At 32.2% G+C, this 11,553-nt stretch overlaps 1 protein-coding gene across 1 annotated transcript; it reads left to right on the top strand.

Annotated features, from left to right (window-relative positions):
• The first annotated feature begins 534 nt into the window (after window positions 1-534).
• LOC135955513 (lectin subunit alpha-like) lies at window positions 535-1,979 on the top strand. The gene is made up of 2 exons (XM_065505882.1): window positions 535-661; window positions 740-1,979. The coding sequence occupies exons 1-2, from the start codon at window positions 602-604 to the stop codon at window positions 1,793-1,795; spliced, it is 1,116 nt and encodes a 371-aa protein (XP_065361954.1). The 5' UTR covers window positions 535-601; the 3' UTR covers window positions 1,796-1,979.
• Window positions 1,980-11,553: the final 9,574 nt, after the last annotated feature.

Here is an 11,553-nt window from a genome sequence, read left to right as displayed (position 1 = left end):
AGATTCGTTGTTAATCATTAAGGCAATGCGAATTCTTTGGCACTGATTAAATTTAGCCTTTGCGTTCGGAGATCGCGATTGTTGGCATTGACGTCTGAATGTTCTCTTTTCTTTGATAAGAGACTCAATGTTTCTAGGGCCTATTGAATGTCTGTAATTCCCCAAGGTGACTGGGGTGATTAGAGCTTCTAATGATTTTTACTTAAAATCTGCAGTTTTTTTTTTTTTTTTTGATAAAATACTCAAATAAATCTGAAAAAAGTAAATTATAAGTTATTAATTTTACTCAGTCTGTTATTGGAGTACTGTTCTACTTTTTAAGTGTGAGTTGTACTAAAACAAGCACTAAACTTAACATTCCTGATCCCCTGATCCCCTGCTTATCGGTTTACACGCTTATTTTATCATTTAAAGTATTTGCGAGAACAACTAACTCTCTTGATAATTTTTTTTCAATAAACGGCTGTGTGTAGCGAATATTTAATTTTAAATAATTAATTGTTTGTAATCCGCACAAGAGGAAACAAGTAAAATGCATTTTATTTGTTATTATATTGTGATCGTGAAATTATTAATTTTGAATGTATATCGTGTCCATGGCATGGGCCAACTGTATACCTCAGATGCAAATAACACGTATTATATAGATTTTGAGCGTAAGGTACTAAATTAGACTTAATACTTATATAGTATTATTAATCGAAAATGAATCTTCTATTTATGTATATTTTTCTTAAAGTTCTCATGGTTTGATGGTCAAATTGCCTGCTTAAGGATGAACATGACCTTGGTGGAGATAAAGACGAGCACAAAATCCCTGGAACTGAATACCATGATCAAAAATCTTCAACAACAGAATAATATTAAAGGAGACTATCTTTGGATTGGTGGCATTCTGTCACGATTTCCGAATAAAAAGTTTGTTTGGCTTTCAACGGGTGAAGAATTAACGTACACCAATTGGTATGACAATAATCCGGATTTCTATAATGATAATGAATTTTGTATTGAAATGGTGATGGCGGAAAACTGGAAATGGAATGATGATTCTTGTATAACAAGAGGAGGTTTCGTGTGTGAATACAAAAAAGAAATAGAAATTCAGCAAGAAATTTACAATCATCTGCAAGAGCAAAACAATCTACAACAAGAAGTGGTCAAGCAAAAGGAACAAATTGAGAATGAATTGCAGAAGCAAAACGATTTGCAACACAAACATCTAGAGAAGTTACAACAATTCGAAGAGCAAAAATTAGAAATGGAAAAAGAAATAGCGAAGTATTTAAGAAAGATGAATCAAAGCTTAGAGACGCAAGAAAAGCTTAAAGAAAATTTACAAACTGAAGTAAAAAATAATGAAGCTTTGAATACAGACTTACGAAAGCAAAAACAGTTGCAGCAGCAACTACAAGAAAAATTAGCTTTAAGAGAGGAAGAATTAGGAAAGCAACAAGCTTTACAACAACAACTTAAGCTACAGTTGCAAGATCTCAAAGAGGAAAAGCTACAACTTAAAAATCAATTGGAAACAGAATTATCTCCACAGAAGGATCTAAATCAGGAAATGCTAGAAAATGAAGCGGAAAATCATAAAAGACTCTTTCAGATTTCACATTTAAAAAACCACATTAATGAGCTGTTGCAGTCAAGTGACGACAACAATTGGGAATCTAAAGATTTGCAAAAATATGAATTACACAATAATGGTCAAAACGTCGTTATCGTCTATTCCCCATACCGCGTGTTTTTTAATAACATATATCAGAACCTTGATAATTCTACAACGCATAATTAATAAATATGAATCAAATTGACTTTTCTTTTAAAATCTATGAAACCGACCATTATTTCTTAAGTGTTTATGATTTTGACCAAATAGCAAATAACTACTAAATTTCAGAATCCAATGACTTTATCTTTAATAGTTATAGTATCCTAAGTTTGTAAAATATAAAAAAAAATTATTGAAACAAACGGGAGATATTTTTCGTTTTTTTTTCCTACAAATTTCAACTTTTGGTTTTAGATTGGAATAAAAGAACTGCTCAGCACATATGGAGGAGCAGTATAATAATAATAATACGGGTTATTATTTCATTTCATTTATTAAGTCAATGGAAATACAAATTCCTTACAGACTACGATTAAGTATAAAAATAAAATTAACAATTTTTTTGAAAATATTATTTAAACTATTCAATTATTTTACATAACAATTTTTTAAAGAAACATTTTGATGTGCAGAACTCTATTATCTGCGGATTAAAACAATTTCTTTGTTGTTTGGTATTAATAGCATTAAGATGTATAAACGCACGAGTAAGTGTACTGTTAAGACCATAATTGGTATGGTGATAAGGCACATTAAAAATTGTATTATACCTAAGCATTCTAGGTGGTACATAAAACGGAATTAATGCAAGCAGATCAGGACAGTCAATACTTCCATTAATTAAATCAAAAACCAGCATAATAGACTGAAATTGCCTACGCAATTCCAATGTCTGAAGTCCCAGCCACGAACACTGTAGCTCATATGTAGGCAAAGGATTTACTAACCTTGCTAAAGATTGAACATACTTCATAAATTTTCTTTGGATTCTCTCAATACGACAAATATGATTCTCACTATGAGGAGCCCAAACCACAGCAGCATACTCTAACTTCGCTCTAACAAGAGATGTGTAAATTATTTTAAGTGTATTTGGATCCGAAAATTCATTACAATTTCTCCTTATGAACCCGAGCACTTTATATGCCTTAGGAATAATGAAGTCAATATGTTGTACAAAGGATAATGACGAGTCAAAGACAACACCAAGGTCTAGAGTAGATTTGACAGTTTTCAAATTATTATCGCCAATTTTAAAAATATATTGAATTGGATTATTAGATCTAAAATATGAAATATGCAAACATTTGGAAAAATTAAAATGAAGATTATTTACAGCACACCATCTATGCAAATTATTCAGGTCACTTTGCAGATCAAATATATCTCGTAATGAGTCAATTTTGAAAAATATTTTCAGATCGTCAGCATATAAAAGAAAATTTGATTTAGAAAAACATGAAGATATATCATTTATGAATAAATTGAAAAAAAGCGGACCCAAGATGCTACCCTGAGGTACCCCTGAAGATTGTAAATAAGGCACAGATTGAAAACCTTCAATAACTACCCTACACACTCTTCCTGAAAAGTACGATTTTAACCATTTTAAAAAGTTGGAATGAAAACCCATTAATTGCAATTTCTTGAAAAGAATACTGTGAGACACTTTATCAAATGCCTTTGAAAAATCAGTATAGATTGCCTCGACCTGACTACCATTTTCAAAAGCAGTTATACAATATTCTGTAAATACAGTCAAATTTGATGTAGTAGACCTACCTGAAAAAAAACCATGTTGATTAGGAGAAATCCACTGCTTCGTGATAAAAAATAAGCGCTTATAAATTATGTGTTCAAAAACTTTTGACACACAAGTTAACTTGGAGATCGGCCTGTAACAAGTTACATCCTCCCGTCTTCCATCTTTAAAAATTGGCGTAATAATTGCAGACTTCCACCGATCAATACACCCTCTCTAATAGACTTATTAAAAATTAAAGAAAGTGGCATAGAAATGGAATATGCACATTTTTTTAATAAATGTGCACACAGACCATCACCATCTGACTTAAAGCCATTATTGATTTGCATAATTGCATTTAAAACTTCGTCCTCAGAGACTACAAATGTACCAATGTCAAGCATGGTTACCGAATTCGAAAAATCCGAAGCTCTACATGTAGATTGATCAAAATTTGATTTAAAAAAGTTAGCGAACATATTAACGGATTCACAACAGGATTTTGAAATATCATTACCATATTTAACAGTTGATGGAATATCAGAAACTTGCCTTTTAGATTTAATAAAAGACCAAAATGACTTAGGGTTACTTTTAATTTCCTCCTCTTTTTCAATAAGATATTGTTTATATAGAAATTTATTTAAAAAATTGAATTCCCGCTGATATTGAAAAAATTTAGCTTCGTTTTCAGAGCTACCAGTTACAAGAAAGCGCTTATGAAATTTATTCCGATGATTTTTTAACTTTTTTAGACCTCTGGTATACCAAGGAAGCTTATAAGGTTTAATTTGTTTAAACGGTATATTTTCTCTACAAATAGTCAAAACAGTACTTAAGAACTCATTATAACAGGTTGATGTTGAGTTGCCTTCAAAAATATCAACCCAATCAACTCCACTCAAAATAAAGTTTAGCACATCAAAATTACATAAATTGAATTTAAAATCAGTTGAACTTGAACATTTTGATAATTTAAAAAATTTATAAGATTTTATTTCAATTGCCAAAGGCAAATGATGAATATTAGGCGGGGATATATGCAGTAAACTCTCATATAATAAAAATTCACAATCGAATGGCACAAAGATTAGATCTAAGAATCGATTTAATTTATTAGCGATATCATTAATTTGAATCAAATTTAAGCTTAGTAAACTATCAACAACATTAATTTCGTAAGTTTTATTCACATTACAAGGTAATAATACATCATTTTCAGAAAAACGTGACCAATTTACATCTTTTAAGTTGAAATCACCCAAAACACAAAAATGAGAATTTACTGCACTATTCGCATTTAACGATAAAATATTTGAAACATGTGAATCATAAAGGGCTTCAGAACTACCCGGAGGAATATATGACACACATACAAACAATAACATCTTAATACCAGAAATAGATACTATAAGTTGATCCAGCAAGCCACTAGGATTATCAATAGGACATATTGCAGATTTATATTGCGATTTAACTGCCACTACAACACCACCACCTTTTGAACAGCCAGTAATGAGAGCATTTCTGTCTTTACGAAAAATATTATATTGCTTTGTATCGAAAAATTCACCATCATTGAAATCACTGTTCAGCCACGTTTCAACCAAAACAATAATATCAAACTCACTTTGTGACGAAAAATAAAAAACATTTTTTGACTTTGTACGCATCCCAGATAAATTCTGATAATAAAGCTTAAATCCAGTTTTATCCAAAGTTACGGCAGCTCTACTGGTTTTGTTTTCCTTTGAAAATTTACAAAGGGACGTACCCTAATATCAATTGGCCATATTGTTGGATTTATAATATCATTATAAAAACATGAGGATACACCGAGTTTAAAATTAACTCGTTTAAGCTGACTAACATCAGTATCTTTTTTGACTAATGGATAGCACTCCATATGTTCCTTGCCAAATTCAGTATGTTTTTCAACATAACTTATTATTTGGTCACTCAAAACAGTTGGCTTGAAAGATGACAAATGCACCCATTTCTTTTGCACAACAACCTGAAGGTCATCAGAATTATTCGTACCATATACCACTGGTCAGGGTTTCGATATTCAGCTCTAGCAACATATTTCTTACATTTGACTATGCAATAAATATGAAATTATCTCATTTCATCACAATCAACTAATATAAATATTCATACTGTTCGTTCGTATTACTATTAAAATTGCAATGCTAGTCTGCAATTTTTAGTAGCAAACACAATCCATTGCATATCCACAAAAATATATATTCGTGCTTTAGTAGCACATACAGTTTTTTGTCGTGCTAATATTGCACGTCATTCGTTTTATTTTGTTGTGCTGGCAAACTTTTCTAGCAACAATACACATTTATTTGGTTGTGCTATAGCACAATTGACATTTCTGCAATTGATGCTATTAGTTGTTGTTATTGCTAAGTGTATAACAACATATCAGTAAACACACCCAATGCACAGTTGGGCAGAATCTAAATTTTTTGGAAATAAATCTGGTATTTCTAAATGGCAGATCCGATAAGGATAAAATTTGACGCGGGCGTAGCCATAGAGTATTCGAGTTTAAATTATTAAAATGGGCCCTTCAAATGCCACAGGGGCGGCGCTATTGGGGCTCAAAGTAGGGTACCTTCGACTTGTAAAATGTTTAAACACGTGCCATTTTTTTGTTTCCCATTCGATTTCAAAGAGTTATATATGTTTATAAAGCGCTCGTCTATGTCTTAAAAAAACGTGCTTGCGTGTGCTATTTATCTCTTATAATTTCCGAGTTATAGGCATTTAAAAATTGAAATTTTAAAATTTTGCCATACCTTGGTCCGCTTTTTTAAAAATATAGGTCGCACTTTTGTACCGAACGGGCTCGAATTTTGTTTTTTAGTTACACAACTAAATTATCAGTAATATACAAAAGATTTCAGAGTAATATCGATTATAGATACAAAAATAAACGATTTTCAATTTAAGAATTCAAAAAATAGTAGATTTTTGCTGTTTTTTGGACGAAAAGGTGACTTAACACTTTTTTATTAAAAGAAAAACTTTCTTTAAGAACATATACCAATTTTATGTTTTTCTGTAAGGTAGCTTTACAGAGAACATTTCGGTATAAAAAACATGTCCTATTTTTCGAACATGTGGCCCCTACGTCCTTCGGATTTTGACCTATTTTTTATTGAGTTTTGTTAATAAATAAAGATTTTATTACATATTACATATTTATTGAGTTTCTAAAACCAAAAATTGTATCAACATTTTAATAGGATTACAAATATATACTAGGAACAATTTGATCCACATTTATTACGAACATTTTTTTTGTTTAGATATGTTAATTTTTGACTTACAAAAAAAAATTCAAGTCAATATCTCAATTATATTCAAAAATATTTACACTAATGAATAATCGTTATTTCGTATTACATACTTGACAATAAAATAACTAGCAGCATCCAGATAGCCAAAAAACAAGAAATATCAATGCAACCATAGCAGAGCAACCAAAGAAATGTAAATTGCTGCCAGAGAAAATTGCTAGCACAACAAAACATAAACGAATGCTGACGCGCAATATTAGTTCGGCAAAAAAGTGTGTATGCTACTATAGCACGAAGATATATTTTGGTTGTTGTGCTACAATAACGAGTTGACAACTGTTTGTATCTGCTACTAGAAATTGCAAACTAACATTGCAATTTGTATAGTAATATATGAATAGTAACAGCAATTTATATTAGCAGAGCTATACAAAATTATAATAGTAACTATATTTTTAGTATGCAGATTGATAAAAATGTATATTTACTGCAATTGACGGCTACTATAGTAGCAATTGTAAACCCTGCCACTGGTTGTCTATTACGCCTACGCCTCTGAACTCGAACCCAATTATTTGCATTTTGTTGCGGTTGCGTGTTGTCATCCAACGTGTTAGCAGTATTTGATACATCAGACACAACAGTAGCTAAAGATGAAATAGAAGAAGCAGCAGACAAAAATTGTTGTTTATTATTTAATGCATTGGCATCAGCAGTCAGAACATTTGTTTTTTTAACGGCACCAACAACATTACCAACTGCATTGTTATTATTTTGATTTATTTCTTTTTGCTGATTTTTGGTTTGTTTTGATTTCGGTAGCTCAAGGTTTTTAACAAGTTCATCGAACCCTTTTTTCAGCATATCGATATCATCACACATTGTTTGTGTTTTGATTATGCATTTCTTTAACTCTCTTACTTCGTTTGTTAAAGTAGAAATATGTTCGATCATATTAGATGATACACTTCGGCAGTCATCACAATTAAATACAAGATTTTTGTTGTTATTAAACATTTCAATAAATGGCTCATTAACTTTCGCACATTCATAATGAAATTTTGCTCTACATACATGGCAGGCAATAAATTGATTTTTTAAATAAATGTAACACTTAGCACACAACGTATTAGGCGGATTATCCATTATAACGCGTCAATGCAGTTCGACTGTCAACTGTAGACTCTTGATTATTATTCAATCACTATCCCGTAAAAATGTATAAGGTGCTATGTTTTGAATAAACGTTTTGGTGATTTTAAATTTTTTTAGTTTTTTTTTCATCGGCCCCTTAACAAAGTTAATCTCAAAGTCAACTGTTAAAAACTGATACAATTTACTGCTTAAAAAGGTGAAAGAATACATTTTTGTAGACGAGATACTTTTATTCCAATACATTTTGCTGGGGCATTTCAAAGTTCCTTCGTGAAAGTTTTCAAAACCGAATGCAATAGTAAACTTTAGTAAACTTAACGACAAATTTTAGCCTAAAATCGCTGTATAAGTCTGCGGAAGTCTGCTTCCACAAGTAGTTTGTAGAAGTTATTACGACGAACTTGCTGCAAGAAATTGCTTTTTTTAAGAATGACAGTACAAAAATATCTTGTGGTAAAATTAGATTGACAGCTGCCATTAGAAAGAAACAATTAGGCAATTATGAATGTTTAAGCCATTTTCTTTTTATTTTTGTCCATTTTTACAAATTTGGAAAAGAAACTAAAAAAAACACGACACAAAACTGAAAACAGAACACAATATCACAAATCGTTTACCCTAAGTATACCCGACTTCTTCTGCAAGTCTTCAAAACTCTTGCAGTTCACAGCAAGTCGTTCCAGTTACTTCCAGCCAGCAATAAACATGTGTTTCCACATAATTTCTGCAAGTAACTTCTACAAGCAGTGACTTCTGGTAATCGACTTCTAGGACGTGTTTACATGACAAAAACTTCTGGATGTCACTTCTGGAAGCTACTTCCGCAAGAAAGTTTGGTAGTGGACACACGGCTGAACAAACAGTTTTATCATTTGAACAAACAGTTTTATCATTTGCAGGTGTTGTTGAACGCTATAGCCGCCCATGAGGATTTAACAAAGCAAACTGAATAAATGACAGCCAATTTGACATATGTAGCTTCAACAATATGGGATACCTTTCCTATGTTCTTTAATTATTTGTTTTGAAAGACCCAAATACGTTTACACAGGTCGAAGTTCTTGGCAGTTGGGTTTGATATAATTGTTTGAATACCACTCAAGGGTCTTTTTCACAGAGTGACATGATGCCAAATCGGGCCAGAAATATGAAGGCACTCTGTGCTGCTTTTAGAAAGGTTTTTGTTTTTGTGGACTCTCCTAAATATATGTATATTTCTGTATTTATCATGCCTGATGTCACAAATGATTGGCTTCTTTTGCCACAACTGTCCGGTATTGTTCTTGAACATTACTTCGCCCACCAGCCACATATAAATCTCATCATCCATTGCACAACAGGTGTACTATTTTACAAAATTTTACCTCGATTTTTTCGCTGGTTCTTTTGCTTCTAAGTTCGTTATCGAATTGCGATCTGGAACTTTATGTACTTTATACGCCTTCAACCCAGCATTCGCTTTGGCTCTGCGCACAAAAGAATCAGAACATTTAACTTTACGAGCAGCTTTTCTGATAGAAGTGTTCGGTGCTCTTCGAAAGAGCTGTTCTACTTTTTTTGCGTTACCAATAAGTATCTGCTAGACCTTTTTTCTTCTGTTTAATGGCATTGGAAGAAGTGTGACGATGAACTTTCAGATCTTTTGCTATTTTTTTCCACGTACATTTTTTTTCGTTGACCAATTTGACCGAACAATTAATGATTTAGAAAATATCATAATAATTCGGCATATGCTCGCTTCAAACGAATCAGTTGCGTTCGGCACAGGTTCTCTGTGATGGCTTGGTCAAATTTCAGCAGCTCATTATAGAGCATTATTTTGGCGCAGGCGAAGATCCGGTATAATTTTGAGTCCGTATTTTTCGATCTACAATTTTCCATAGGTTCTCTATAGGTTTGAGATCTGGCGATTGGGCAGGCTTTTTCGCATTACTTTGGAACTAGGAAAATATGTTGGGTGGGAGGAAAGTGTTTGTGAGTAGTGTTTGTGGAAATTCGATTTGAAATTTCCGACGTTGAACATGACAGGAAAGACTTGAGCGGGATGTTTGTTTCACATACGGACAGTACGGCTAAAGAACGAATTTTCCCTGTAATTTCATCAGAACACATTCCATTGTACTAACGATAGAACAGTGAAACACAACCCACATTACCACATTATTTATTTTTTTTTATTCTATTTATATGCAGAAGTTTTAAAGTTTCTATTGTTTCGCTAATGCTAGAGTGTTATCGTAACCAACCAGCAGATACCTGCTCCGAACGCCTAAGAGTCGGTTAAGCCGAGCCGCCGAGTAGTGAAATATTAGGACATTATGACAATATGACATTATAGGAGACCTTGTGAATTTAATAAAAAAACCTACTAAATATTTAAAGGTAAAAGGTCATCTTTTTGAAAACTGAAATTACGAAATATAGTTTTCAAAAAAATTATCACTGTATATGTACATGAGGGAGTTTTTTTAAAACCCGTTTTACATTAGGCCATTTAGTGTTTATCTTTGTAGATGTCAGAGATAAGGTCGGGTTAAGTAGAAGAAAATTTGGCAAGTTGTTTTGTTGTTGCGCAAAAGACTTGCCCAACTAATGCAAAACGGGAATAAAACTGTTAAGTTTAAAATAAAATTTTAAAATCGAAGAATGCCAACCAGTGCATTGTCGTATCTGTTGTTTCCCTGCGTGAAATTTGCGGTGATTGTTTAAAGCGGAGGAAATAGTTCATTTGGATTAGTGCTGAAACCAGCGGCCAGTATTTATAAAATGCAATTTCATGCATATGATAAAAAGTATGACGAAAAGTGGTCTGATTGTGGGTATTTGCGTTGGCACAATCAGTTTTAAATAAAATAATAACAAATTTTAGGGTTTTTTCCAAAATAGCCTCAGAAATGTCTCAGTCACCACAATTAATATAATCTGTCAAAATTTTGTGTAGAAGAGTACGAAGGAGGCTAATTTTCGCATTCATATACGAGCGAATTCTTATCCGAATGTACCAGTTTTTTATACACACCATCAAAAAGATGAGGGGTATATTGATTTTGTCATTCCGTTTGTAACATATCGAAATATTGGCCGTAGAACCAAAAAGTAAACATATATATTCTAGGTCCTCATACGATTCTAACATGATCTAGCTATGTCCGTCCGCCTTTATGTCTGTTGAAAACACGATAGGGCTCACACAAAAGGTGCTAGCTGGTTGAAATTGAGGTTTGCTTGGTATTGAAAATGGGGAATATCGACACTAGCCCCATACAAATGTCCCCCCGGAATACGTTTGAGAAGTCATAAATATGTTGATAGTACGACATTACTGATACAATTTTGCACAAATTAGTTTTAAGTACAATGAAATTATACTGTAAATTATAGCGAAAATCAGGCAACATTTGTCCCTAGTCTCCATACAAGGTCTACATCAGAAAATGAATTGAACATTTATAATTGTCTTATAATAATTAATATCGTGAGGAAATTGGACATAATTGGATGGCATTCGATAATAACCGTACATTTCTCGAAAGCTCAGAAACGTTCGAAATATTTTTCGTTTACGAATGCGAAGTAAAGTCTTATCGTCTAAAACCATTTTTTAAGTTTATTAATGCATCTGTACAAAAATCATCTCGAATTATTTGTTTGTGTTGCTTTTTAAAGATTAAGCATTTTTCGATCGAAAATAAAATGAGAAAGAATTAACCCTCTAACCCGCAAATTAT

The sequence above is a fragment of the Calliphora vicina genome, chromosome 1, assembly GCF_958450345.1.
Source record: "Calliphora vicina chromosome 1, idCalVici1.1, whole genome shotgun sequence".
Classification (NCBI taxonomy): Eukaryota; Metazoa; Arthropoda; class Insecta; order Diptera; family Calliphoridae; genus Calliphora; species Calliphora vicina.
Note: the sequence above shows the minus strand (reverse complement) of the source record. Positions and strands in the feature narration are given on the sequence as shown.